The sequence below is a fragment of the Metopolophium dirhodum genome, chromosome 4 (assembly GCF_019925205.1).
Source record: "Metopolophium dirhodum isolate CAU chromosome 4, ASM1992520v1, whole genome shotgun sequence".
Taxonomy (NCBI): domain Eukaryota; kingdom Metazoa; phylum Arthropoda; class Insecta; order Hemiptera; family Aphididae; genus Metopolophium; species Metopolophium dirhodum.
In genome coordinates this window covers 19,289,623-19,304,603 of record NC_083563.1, presented here as the reverse complement: position 1 = coordinate 19,304,603, position 14,981 = coordinate 19,289,623, and the positions used below count along the sequence as shown (strand labels likewise).

The 14,981-nt window shown below is 31.9% G+C and overlaps 1 protein-coding gene across 2 annotated transcripts in view; it reads right to left on the bottom strand.

The window, feature by feature from the left end:
* Window positions 1–14,981, bottom strand: part of LOC132942578 (uncharacterized) — a 166,412-nt gene that overhangs the window by 89,551 nt on the left and 61,880 nt on the right. For both annotated transcript variants that reach the window (XM_061011121.1, XM_061011122.1), the window contains exon 2: window positions 9,265–9,367. Coding sequence is in view for 1 of the 2 variants with exons in the window: in XM_061011122.1 (XP_060867105.1) it covers window positions 9,265–9,304 (40 nt within the window). In the remaining variant the exon portion in view is untranslated. The remainder of the gene's footprint in view (window positions 1–9,264; window positions 9,368–14,981) is intronic.

Below are 14,981 nucleotides of genomic sequence, written 5' to 3'. Positions count from 1 at the left end.
TGATCTACTCTTTCACAGGCTAATAATAATAGTTTTATCTTATTATTTTAACTTATTTAGTTTGGACATTAGAATCAGTGAAATCGAAAACTGATTTAGAAATCGAATAATCAATTCATTACACTATTTCGAATTACGTTTAAAACGTAGGTATATTAATTACAAAGGTTATATTATACTAATATTATGTTAATTTTCTCAAGTTTTCACATATAAAGATAAAGAGACAATTTTACCTTGGTTGTTGCGCGTATTTATTGCACAAAAAAGCTACCTATATTGGAATGTCATTACTGGTAACTCTGGTAATGAGTATCTATCTAGTATCTACACATCTATACCAGTTAAATTAAGTCATAATATGATGATTTATGTGACATCGTGCTTACGAGTTACAGTATTATTCACTAACATTGAATTCATCAATACTGCCAAATTTTAATTCCTACTATTCTAGATTTTGTTTTTACGGTTAAAAAAACAACGTTCCATATAATCTACTATATGGTTTTACAAGGACTATGAATAAATTATTAATAGCAAAATTAACTCAAAGAGCATTAGCATAAATATATATATATGTATCATACATTTTTGAATACACAAATACATGAACAACAAAATGATGAATGAGTATTGCGCATAATTCTTATTTTAATTTCATTCAAACTAAATTAAAAAATTGATTAAAATAACTGCATTGTTTATTATAACCAAATGAGGTATATGAATATTCATCCTAATTTTATTGAAATAGTAATATTTTATGTTAATAAACTCTCTGACATTACCTAATTCTCTTTAATTTTGTTGTTAGTTTATTTTTATGAAAGTGATTGGAATAATATTAATGAACTATTAAATAAATAATTATGTCATAACCTAAACAACTAAATTTTTTTTCTAGCGACCTATGTACTAAGTTAAAAATAATATTTTTAAAGATTTTTCAATAATAAAAAATTAATTTTTGGAATGCATTTTAGTTTTTAACTGGCTATAATAGTGCTTAAAATTAGCACAATACGATTTATATTGCCAACTCATATTATGGACAATAGGAAAAGTATGGTTAGGGCAAACTGTATTTAAATTTTTGGTCTTTTAGAATACAAAATATACATTTTCAAATAATACGAAAACCCTTATAAGCGTTTACAATTTCGTATGATTATTCAAATAACCTACTTGTATGATAATATTATTATGGCGTGTATTTTAATATAATTTGTCAACTAGTAGTTTAGGTAACTATATTTTGTACATTTTTGTAAACGTCTTTAAGGTAAATTAATACTTTATTATGATTGGTAATAGGCTTGTAATAAAAACAATACAAATGTAGAATAAATTTGAAAAACATGAATCGTATGTACCTTCTATGTGTTTGAAGGAAACTAAATAGAATTATGGTCACGCACCTGTCATCACTTGCATTTGGTAATATACCGAACGCACATTCCGGTCGTTACTATTAATCAATGACACTACAATTCAATCACAGACTACTTTTGGAGTATATCATCAAAAAAAAAAAATTCCAAACCGTTTCACCCTTGTCGTCTCCAATATTTTCACTCTGCCACATTTGCTGTGTTTTTTTTTTCTTGAAAAATCCTATTCTTTATATATATATATGTATATGTACACGAGTCAAAATTAAACGTTCCAGAAAATAAAAATAATATCAAACAAAAGGAACAACAAAAAAGTAAAAATAGTAATAATAATAATAAAAATCCACCAACGGTATATAAACCGAATCGATGGTCCTTGAAATGGAAGCGCAAGTGCGCGTGCGTGCGTGTATGTGTGTGAGTGTGTAAATATATACTCACACCACTGCGTATAGTCGGCAATGGAGGAAACCCTGTTTCACCGGTTACACGGAGTGTGGGGTGAACAAGACCAACGGCAATTTCCTATTTCAATTTTTCAACCCGTTTTCCGGCCCGCTAACCACTGCAGCAGCTAGCGCGTCAGAAAATTTAATCAACCTTCCCGCTGCTCGTACCACCGACTTCACTGCTGCAGCTATACAATACACTACAATTGCCGACTACTATGATAATAATAATAATAATAATAATAATAATAATAATATTGTACTGTACAACCGCTCTACCGATACTGTTACTGCTACTTCTAATACTATTTACGACTACGACTGTTAACACTAATCTATATAACTGTTAGTTTTATCGTCGACTGTCCGCGCGGGAAAATTCAACGACGTGGTGGGAGGAGATCGCCGTTGATCAAATAATCACACTAGCTGAAAGCACCATAAGAGACTACATTAATATGAAGACGTACATGTTTATCGGCAGCAGAGGGGCAAGATGACCGTTTGCCCGAGATGAGTTATTAATATGACAACGAGACGACACGTCGATTGTTTCAAATTGATCGATTCCAGACGGGTGACCTCGACTTAGATTGAACAGCACATTTTTCATTGATTGCGTAGCTATATGGTGAGACGTAATAAAATAATAACACACAATACATCTACTGGAATAAAATTACTAAACAATACGTCATGAACAAAACTGATATATGGTTTTTATTATTTCTGTTGTCATCATCAGCTTCAGCTACAAAGTGTGCCATCTGTCCATCTCGATTGTAATATTTGACAATAAAATACAGATTACAAATTTTCAATATGGAAAAGCAACATTTTCTTTTTTACGTAACATATTATTATGAAGATTTTCAAAATGTATTATTTATATAAATAAAAGAACACTGATATTGTGTTGGTGGTGTTTTTCTTCTCGTACCCTAGAGCTTCTGTGATTGGTTTAGAGTGGATCGATCTGCTGAGCAATCTGTTTTTACATTTTATTATAATTTTATATGATTTCCTATTTTACAATAATCATACGTTAACGTTCTCTTTATAGTTTATACTATATATTTCGTTAAAAATCGATAATTTCGTAGACATCTATTTTCATTGTACCGTTTACACATAAAGAACTCCGTGGCTCATACGATCAGGGACGACAGCTATTACAAATGGGTGGCAAAAAAGGAATCGTTCCGTTTCTTAGGAAAAAAAATATAATTAACCTGGTTAAAATAATGCTAATATACACAAAACAAACTGTCATAAAATTGTTTTTAAAAAAATCAAAACGAGTTGTCATATTAACTAAAACAATTTATCACACGCATATTATACAACGATAAATAAAAACTAAGCAATTTTTCCAATCCCGGCTTGCTTATGAATATACCAGACAATTACGCGATAAGTGCATTTCTAAAGAGCTTATACAGTCATTCGAATTCATAATATAATCATTTTAATATTCGCGTTAACTCTTAAACCAGCCGGGTTAACGTGTAATGTCACACGGAGCTACTCATCGGACCAATTATGTCACTTGTCGGAAAAATATTCACCAATTTTATCTCTATGGTTATGATAGTTTGTGGAGGAGCCGTCGTGATGAATAGAAATGAATTGTTAATAATACGTTTTCATACAATATTATTATAATATATTAAACCTATAGAATTATAATAATAATTCACGTGCGATTGAGACAATACTAGAGCGCGAGTAAAGTGTGACCTGTTGAACAAAAGTAGTAATCGATTTTATACACTGAGCGCTGCTTAAAATATATTAATGAATATCGTGTCATATTGTGATGACGTCGACTTTGATTGGCGAATGCTTTTTGCGGATCCGACGACCGTACCCTACATAAATGCAGGTCGTTATTGGCGGCGGGAAACAGCCGACACATTAACAACAACAATAATAGTAATAATAACAATGATGATAATAATAATAATAATAATAATAATAATAATAATAATCAATTGCAATTTATTATATTATTGTACTATTATTCCGTTAAAGTAATAATATAATATGTATAGTAGGTGTGCTAACAGCACGCGTGGCAATGGTGATCGTAGTTTACGTCGAAAAACGCGTACTTAACCTAACCTATGTGCCTTAGTTTACCAAACAAACTCGATTCTGGTAAGCACGACCATATACTATATATATATATATAGCTACCTTATATTTTATGGTTATGGTATAATAATAATATTAATATACGGTAAGTATAAAGCGGTTTGCTAAACGGTTCTGTAGGTAACTCAATGCTGCCGACACACCGTTGCTGCCTTGCAATACCACCACCACCAACTCCCACCAACCTCCCACCACCTCCCCCACCAACTCTACCACCATCATCTCCACTACGTCCTCAAATCGTAATTTCTTATTCGAACCCGAATTATAGTACCCGAACGTTTTGTCCACGTTTTGCTCTACTCATCATACGATTCCTTTATATTTTAATAGAGACGATGTGAACTACAGTAGTGAACCGCGAGAATTATATTAGTTTACCTATATCTACTATAGAAATTATAATATTATAACTAAATCCGACCGAATCGTTTACGCTCTGTTAAAATAACTGAGAATTTCTTTTATTATATTTTAGCTCATGTTGTAATATTGTTGTTGTTGTAAGAGCGGCGGAGGTCAATCATCGAAAACCAACGTCCAAAAACGGAAACCGACGACCGATCGGCTGTGAATAAGGCTTTACATTTTAAATTACGATATTGTGTGTGAAGTCATACGACGTTTATGATACGCCCAGTTGCGTCTCTCGTCAAAGAGCTACCGAACCGGTCGTTTAGAATATTCATAGATTAAAATATAACGCTATAATATGGATAGTCACCGCCAAGGCATCATTAATCGCTCATTATTTTTAAATTAGATTTTACTCGCATTATGGCAGGAGGAGGAGAGAAATAAGTATCCAACTATAATCTACCATGCGTCACCAGTGAGTCAAATCCGCAATTATATAAAATCTAAATAATTATAGCGACAAATGATCGCATTGGTCTATATGGTGTTATATTTTAATCTATGATCGTACGTATATCGCGTAGATCGAACAACGGTGCCATCATCAATTCAGAAGCTGGATTAAAAATGATAAATTATAATATCGCTATTCGTCAAATCACATTTGTCCTGGTGTGATTTTAAGGGGAACGTAATGTGTGGCTTTCGTGGCTCATTGTCTCTGATGCGTCTTAAAATATTAACCGTTTCGCAGTTACCCGCATGCGTTTCACTCGTCATATTATTATTATTAAATGATCATGACTCGCACTTCAAAGATAACATTTATTCGTCGAAAATAGATACGTGAATAAATTCGTGTGTACAAACTTCGTAAAACTTGCATGTGATTCGTAATAGTGTATAAATATATTTATATAATTTATATATGAACATCGGAATTCTGACATTAGATCTTGATTTAGCAACCAAAGTTTCTTTGCTGAAACCATATAGGTACACAGTACACGCACATACACAAGTCATATAGGTGCGTATAATATAAGAGTTCAGTTAACCGAATAGAAAACGATCCGAAATAATATTTACATAGCCGGAATTCAGCGAGTTTCACCTAGTCTCATACTAACGGTGCTGTTTATTCTAATTTTAATTAGAAACCTTCTTCTTCGCCGAATTGAAAAAAATTAAAAATTTAGATTTTTTCTTTCCAGAAACTCCTAGGATATAAAATCATAAAATTACAAACATTTGGAATACAGAAAAAAAATGCCGAAACTATCTCCCTCCAAAAAATCATACTAGTGGCATTTACTGCAAATTCGACATCGTGAAACTATACTGCAAGTATAGAAACCGTGTATGTATTACGTGTACTGTATATAGCGTATTAATCGTTAATTGAATTTTTAAATATAACTGCATCTGTTCGAGTGGAATAATAATAATTGATAAAAGTAAATAATTTCTAGCAAACCGACCTTTTTGTGGCCCTACACTCAACGCTCACTGCAGATATTGTCAAAAGTATATTGAACAAAAAGCGTTTTGTTTGTTCGGCTATCATTTTTCATTTGACGTGTTTCAGCGAATTTTAAAACAAGTAGAGAAATCTCTCCTGAAGCGTTTCGTGGAATATATGAATATAAATTAGCAAATAACAAACACCGACACCGCCGTCCAAATATATTATTTTATACAAGCTAGTTGCGAATTTTTTCGGATTAAAAAGGATGTATGGGTATATTATGTATACCTCGTCTATAATCTATGTGTTATATTAATAATATTTATGAGTATATATTTTGAAAATAATAATCCACGTGGACTGTCTCTTTCCCATCCGTTCCGGTAACATCCGTTAACGATACGATCTGTAAACGCATAATATTTTCTCGTTGCAGGTTATCGGACAAAACCTCCAGTTTTACTGAAAATCGTACGAAGACATGAGATTTAACAGACCATATTATTACAATAGAGACGTTAGGTTACCATAATATAGTCGACCAAATGTGAACATTTTATTTTGGTTTCAATTAAAACATTTTTTGACGAGCTTTCATTTTAATATTATTCTTTGGCGACTTCTTGTAAGTGCAGGTAACGGCGATGGTTTATATGAACCCAAAATAATAAACTGCAACAAAAACGGTTCTGTGCACGGCAGTGGTACTGAATCGATTGTATTCGTATAAACTATAAATGGTATGCTTTTGTCCACGTTGAATTTCGGGTCAAAAGTTATTAAAAAGCCATTTCAACGCGATATCTATATATTATATGCAATCGGTCACAGCATGGTCTCAATTCCACTGGATATTGTTATTGTCGCTGACCACAATAAATGTAATAAATGTCACGAGCATGACAGAAAATAATTTTCAAGTAGTTTTATAATTTTTAATTGTGCCATTTTTATATAATGCTATTTTAGTCATTCACAATTTTCTTTAACATTTTAGAATTTAGGCATTTCAATTTTAAAGTCTAGTGATTTTGTAATATAAATAATTAGATGATATTTCAACTGACCATTTATGTATGGGCCAGGCATACAATTTTATAATACGTTAATGAGCAATGAGAAACAAACAGGGACAAAATATACCATACAGCTAGATAGTGCTTATTGAGCCCATTGCAAAACTTTTGTCATCTAGTCAAGATTACATACAAGTGGAACACTAGAACACTAGAACGCACTAGAACTGCTGACATTTCCTGGCAAATAGATTGGTATTCGTAGAGTTGATAGTTACCACTTGCCAGATTGGATACGAATTGACTTTTTCCTTTTGGATCATTGAAATTCAATAAAGTATACAAAAAAGTAAGACAGGAAAAAACTCCAAAAAAAAAATTTACAAATGAATAGTTTGTCCCTGTAAGTCAATATTGAACATTGTTTAATGGTGTTCCCTACACACAAATGTAATGGTATTGCCTACTTATTGCGCCGTGTTACAAATTATTTCTAAAGATTTACGACTAGACACAATGTCTGAGCGCAAGATAGTCATTATTTGATTATTATTCATATGACTTTAATTAATCATCGAATTTAAAAACACTATTTCTAATCAAATCTCTGTTTACTTTAGTATACGGTCTAAATGAGAAACATGAATTATAAATAGTCCGCATTTAATTAATTTAGCCCGAAAATCGTTGGATGTTTTAACCTTATTACACTTTTGTAAATATAAGACTTGAATTTGATAATTCAAATTTTAAAGAATTTCAATGAAATAAACATGATCTAATCTTTTAACATCACTTTAACGGTAAACAGACTTCTCTATAATGTTTTACAAACTGTCGGTAGTTTTTCTTCTAGTACAAAATAAAACTATAAAGAAATAAAAAAAAGTCTTTCTAGAGTATCAACTGAGTATAGAACTTCCAGTCAAAAGATCGGATCACGTAAAAGTCTTTGATGACTAGGTCCATTACCGAAAATGACCATTATAGAAAAATCGAAAAAAAAATGCACATTGTAAAACCAATACGTTTAACATCGTTTGCCTCAGATTACAAAAGCGGGTTGACTGGAACAAAGCAACTTGCGATTTATTTTTTTTATTTCATTAAAACCCTCATTCGTTTGTTTCACTACGGTTAAACGACACTGCGTTCTACGACAAAACATACACGGCGCGTACATATAAATATATGTTATATTTTATTATTATTATTATTATTATTATTATTATTACTATATAGTTATTGTATTATATTATATTATTATACACTCGTGAGGTTACAACAGTGTTTAGTATCGCCAATTCAGTACATTTAGCCTTCATTAGTCACAATCGATAGCATCGCTTTGCACACATGCACACAAACCATCTGTCCCATACATAACGTCCCCCGGCCCCAGTATCGGTGGGTAAAAAATGGGCGGAGAGAGAGAAAATCTTTATTGTCTCTCAGCGCCGTGGACGATGAGGTGTGCGTGCACAGGTTAACGTCGTCGTTTTTATTATTAACACAATACCATATTATATAAATATATATAACGTATAGCCTTGTTTGAAGCCGTAAAGAGCATATATATATATAGTGTTCTCCCTGTGGAAATTTCCAGCTCGTTACTTACACGTCAACCTGTTTCAACCATAAACGTTGTGCGAATGTTATATATCGTGTTATGACGTGACGAAGCGACGTTTTCTTTTTTCACTTAACAGAAAAAAAAAAAAAAAGAGAAGCTGTTTTTATAATCTAATATTATGACTCACGGTGACTTTCAGACGACTATTTATACGCACGTGATTATAATGTATCGCTGTTACAGTGAGTATAATAGTAATAAGAACCTGCGACAACGACAGTGTTACTGCAACATATTGGGAGGGGACGAGAGTAAGCAATAATTTCACTGATTTGATGTCTCCGCAGTTCACCTAGATTTATATATTATTATTATGTGCAGCCTCTATTTCTATTACACAACGTTTGAACATCATTCGTTCTATAGTCTCAGTAAATATAGACATAATTTTACGCATACATTAATTTTATAATGCAAAATTATACCCACACTCCGTCTATTGAACATATTATAATTATATGGAATGTACACCGAATGTTGTCATCTCGGAAACATTTTTATAACAAAATCAATGAGGTTATAGGTTTTTGATATTATTATCATCCAAAGTCCAAACGCATATTACACACATGTGTGCGGTACAAAAATTAATTATAAAAATTTCGTATATAGTGCACGTTTTATGATGAAAGATTTTATTTGCACGTAAAAAAAAATATAATACTCAATGACATATAGTTAAGACAAATATTCTCATGTTTGCGTATACTAAAATGCTGAAAATCTGCGCTCACAACAGGCAAAAAAAAAACACATTACTCTTATAACTACGTATTTAACTTACCGCTATTCTGGGACGTTGGTTTTTTATCTCCTTTGCCCATACCCCTTTCTCGTGAACGGTTAATTTTGAAAGCTGTTTGAACGACTTAGACGGCAAGCTTTACCTATAATAAATACATATAGTGGATGGTTAGTTGAAGGTAATCTAATACATATAAATTGAAGTATTAATTTAGGGGTACACATCGGATATAAATAATAATTATACAACTAATTAGTATTAATTATAAACGTAATAACACATTTCAATTGGTCTTAACGACTGAGTCTCGAACTACTTCAAAATGCAAATCGACTTTATAGCTCGTTGACAGTAAAAAAAAATGAATACATAATGCTTGTTGGATTTATAATAATGCTTGGTCCCATAACACTTTGAATTACCAATGTAAATTTATAAATTTACGATTGGATTTCTTGACATTAAAATATACAAGTTATCGTGAAAAATGTAGAAGAATATAAATTGAACTCAAGTTGTTTATTCAATTTGATGTGTTCTGATATAAATATTTCAAAAATATAACGCCTCTAAATTATCTAATAATCAACTCTTTGTTGTATTTTTTATACTATCTTTTTTATCACTATTTCTAAACATCTTATATTTGGTTTGGAAATAATAACGCAAATATTTTTAATTGATTCATGTTTAGTTCAAAGATATAATATTATTATTTACCAGAACGTTAGTATCTATATCGTTATATTCTTTCACATGAACTAATTTTTATAAACGAATATAATTCCATGTTCATCCTTTACGATATAGTAACACAATGTGAACATATAACTAAATATCAATTTCTTACATGTCTAAAAAACTAAATAAAAATATTTTTGTTTTAATTAAAATAGTAATGGTTGATAAGTTTACATAATCAAATGATTGGATACCTTTGTATAATATCGTTTTATTTCCAAAATACTAGAGGGAATAGCAGCGGAAAATGTGATAACTTAGGCCATTGTTCTATTTCGGTTAAATCGAATCCTTTTCAAGTCGAATAAATCACTCGATTTTATGAGGAGTTTGGATGAACCAAACTCTAGCCCAAACTTCTAGACTTTTGTTACTGTCTATAATCCAAAAGCACTGAGTCAGCGATCCAAAATATTACTCGTCATAAACTTTATGTTTTATCTTCGATAATAATGTATATACAAGAATAGAATACAAATAACTGAAATTGTTTAGTTAAGTTAGGTAAGTATTTTTTTTTTGTTTTTTCTCAACAAACACATCCTCAACATCAATAATTGTATGGAAATAAAATCGGTATTTTTTCCAAAGATTAAAATTAATTTCTTTCAGTCGTTGAAAAATCTGGTAAAATTACACCAAATGAAACAATCAAAAGAAGCAAACAATTAGTTTTTTAATTCTGAAAAATCTATTGATATTTCCAAACTTAAACTGCAAATAATGTGTCAATACACTTTTACGTGGATAAATATTTATAAATTATAAGTAATGCATGTATATTGTATAAGTTTTATTATTGGTAAACCCAGAGTTAAAAGAGTAAACAAGTGCGTTAATTTGTTTTTCCATTTTTCTCTTTTAAGTATCGAGGTAAATAAAAAAAAACTCTACAATAATTAACTCTACAATAATGGCCCCATCGTGGTTGTCTTATTTTAATTTTTTATTCATGTACTCGGTGTACGATAGCTTGTTATAGCACAAAATCAAAAAAGCCGTGTGTTTTATATCACAGTGTTTTTCGAATATAATCATGACGGTATATAGCCACTGTCGACAATAACGGAAGTTCAGTGGACACACGTTTTCTACCTCATTTCCTTTTTTTCATCCCAGCACGCTTTAGCCGTAGGAAAAATAACAAAACTTCATACTGAATTGCGTACCTAGTAAATTTACAAACTTCAAAGACCAAGAGTGGTTTATGCATTATTAAAGTCGCAACTAAAATATTAATTTTTAAAGCTCACGTACCACATATCATCATCATATAGCAGTCATCAAAGTTAACTAATAGTCCAACTCTTTGAAAACCTTTACGAACGCTCAACGGAATTTTAGCTTGTGGGTTCCTGAAGAATGTCTCAAACACGACATTTGCTCTTTTTAAATCGCTTCTATGATTTAAAATAAAATGTTTTAACATCAAGCCCGTAGTTTTTTTTTTAACTTTGAAACGGAACAAAGACATTTTTATTTAATTGCATGGAAATCGTTTTAATCAAAAACTGACTAGGTACTCGCAATTTCCTCCGTATAAATTATTATTGTTAAGTATTCAATATTATTTATGTCAAAATCGTAACTCAAGTACTCTTAATACATACTAATCAACATTATAATCGTGTCTGGTAATATTAATCGTATAAACTATAAGATAAATCGTATCTTATAAACAGTCAATATTCTTAATAACCAATTCATAATAATTATCGTCTGGGCGTAAACGACGGTTGTAATGATCGCAAACATAGTTTTAGTGTAATTGTATGATTTGTTAAATGTTTGGTTCTTTTTCATATTGTAAATTAAACGTTATAGGAGGTATCTGGTATATAATATGTTATTGAGCGTGATAAACGAGCGACGCGCTGAATAGTTACAGTGCTAGAACACATTATATCATCGACGTTCAAGAGGTCAATGGAGACGAAAAACAAAATAATAAAGTTTATCCGACGCCAACGGGTTCGTATACTATCGTAGTAGAATAGAAGCGATTCAATTGGACTAATCAATTTGGTTATCGTTGTTTAGAGTTCATTATTATATAATATAAGGAGGTCGAAAACAAAAACTTTGGCCTGGCCATCGATATTCTCGTCGGTTCATCCGTGCACTGCTCGCATTCAACGTTAAACGCATTTAAAAATTTTAACAGCTAAAAATCCCATTTGTTTCTTGCGCACAAAAGTGTTTTCAATATAGTTATCGTCTTTTTTTCAGTTCGACGATAAAAAGTTCAAGAGGTCGACGGAGGGAACGTCAGCAAATAGATTCCAATTATCTCCCAAAAATACTTCAGTTTTCGCCTTGATTTATCGTCGACGGGAAAACTTTATATAGAAACCGCTACGCTGCGTAACACACAGAAGCCAAGTCTGGTGCAACCAGTGGTGGGAAAGGTTACGTCCGCCATTCATACCATTATTTACTTTCGTTTAACGAGATGATTTGTAAAATACATAATTATTATTGAATATCTGCAGGTACAGTATACACAAGTGTCTTTGTTGTAGTTTTTATGCGCAGTGAAGGGCCATTGCTTTGATGTAGTTACAACGAACACAATTTATAACAGGTTGTTCTGTATTTAATGTAACTTTTCTAAAAAACTGTGAAAACACTTGAAGATGATGCTAAGAATTGTAAGAAACGTATCGTACTCTACAAAACAAAAATATTTTTATTTTTTTTATTTTTCAGTACCTTTGTAAATTTGACACAGTCGTGAGTTCATACAATATTTATTATCATAATCCTTAGTATTTAACAATAAGCGAACACGATTGTAACTAAGTGTCTATACCATCTTTAGATAGGTAAACCAAAGTCTGAAAAATCGGTTTTTTAATTGCTTACAAATTTTGAAACCCAGCCTAGTATGTCTCATGTTATCACGTATATTTATTTATTAGCTTTTTATATATTATGACTATTTAACATAACATTTTACAAAGTTGCTTGTATACATCAATTATAGGATACACTGACACAAAAATGTGTAAATGTCAACCGAAGTTTTATTTTATAAGCATTTGACCCACTGGACATATTTTTATATTTTCTCTGCATTTAACTAGAAAGTAGTATAACGTATGACGGACATAATAGTGGTTGTCTTTCAAACTATCGAAGTACTTTAAATTTTACCCTAAAAAGTAAGAACCATGACTAAAACAGTTAAACGCACATAATTATTACTCTTGGTTATAAATGGAACATTTTTTTTAGTCGTGACAGTAATTGCTGTATTTTTTATACCAGGGTACTATTTGAACTTTGGCCACCCTTAGCCGTTGAAAAGAAAACGATGACTTTGGGTGCGCTGGGCGGTGAAAGCGGCGACTGCGACGTTCGATAACAATGTTGCCGTATAGGACACTGTGGCCGAACGAGTTAGGTTCGATGTACAAAAGATAATATTTTTACCATTTTTACCAGATGAACGGTAACTATGGTTACTGCCTCGTGACCCGACATCTCCTCGGCAGACCCTCAACACGAAAATCCTAGTATTTTGAAAAGGATATGATTTACATCCTTAAACAGGAATGGTGGCGATACGTAACGTACCGAGATTACATGAAACCTAGCATCAGTTTGACATTCTATCATAAGAAATTTGGGTACTATACGCATAAACGCACGAAAAATGGATAAAATGGTTTTGGAAACCATAATCCTAAGCCATAAACATTGTATCGGCCATTAATGATCGTATTATATATTATAATATATTGTGTGAAAACAATTTATTTATACTGGGTATTTCCATTGAATTTTAATAATATTATATCGTCTAAAATCATAAATACCATGACGTATTGTGATGACGAATTGTCGCTTCAGATATTTTTACAAATTAAACGTCGATAATTATAACGACGTACAGAATACTACACCGTAGAACCATAGACATAATATGTTATAATGAAGTAGCTATGCATCTGTACGATGTGACATTTGTAAACGTTAATGACTCTGTAATGAATACTTGGCGTACATGTAAGTTATTAGGTCGATAATTTGACTTTGTTAGACGATTGTCGCCGATTTGGGATGAACTAATTAATACATAATATAGCATTTGTGGTTTCGGTTTATCGCTGATACACCTTTAAAATTGCACACGCGATATTATTTGGTATGATATTTTACTGGATGAGTAATTTATTATAATATGCGGCTTATAAATACCACGTGAGGCGAACTTGTAAAATGCAAGAAAATATTTCTAAGGACTATGACGCACAGACAAAATAATACCTATAACGATGATCATTTAAAGAAAATTAAACAGCCCGACCTCTGTGCGTGTGTGTGTCTGTACGCATTAAAAGATTTTGTGACTGACCCGGCAGTCGATTACACGCCAAGTCAAGGATTTCGTGCGACGGGAAAAGTGTGCGAACAGGTGAGTGTATATGGGCAGGCGTACGAACGATTGTAATCGGTAGTGTACTCTTGTTTTTTATTTCTTTTTCTAAACGCGATATAAAACATTTTTTCCCAACCACAGTGCGTTGTCGCCTGTCTGCTTTTTATTTTTTCCATACGATCCACGATTGTCGAAGGGATTTTATGACGGTGTGCCCAATTTTCATATAGACCCGCTTTATACACCTGCAATCGACATGCAACAGTTTCGTATACACACAAAAAGTTTTGTTTTCTTCATTACTCCGTCCCGGTTATAACGTATATGTGGGTAGGGGACTAACCTATTGACCCGCACAAAGACGAAAACGACTACCGCTACCACCCGCCCTGTTTTATAGTCTCACCGCCACTTCACTGCCACTATGGGTATCGATTTTCACTCTATGCTGAGTGAAGTAGGATTACTTTATTCTTTTTTTTTACTTACATTTTATTGTATATAAGTAGTTTGAAACATCATTTAGTGATAAACCATAAATATAGTAAATTATTAAACACGTGAAGCTGGTGAAAGTATTTCTCTTTTCCCCCTTTGGTATTAAAACTATGGCGTTACCTTATCAATGTTA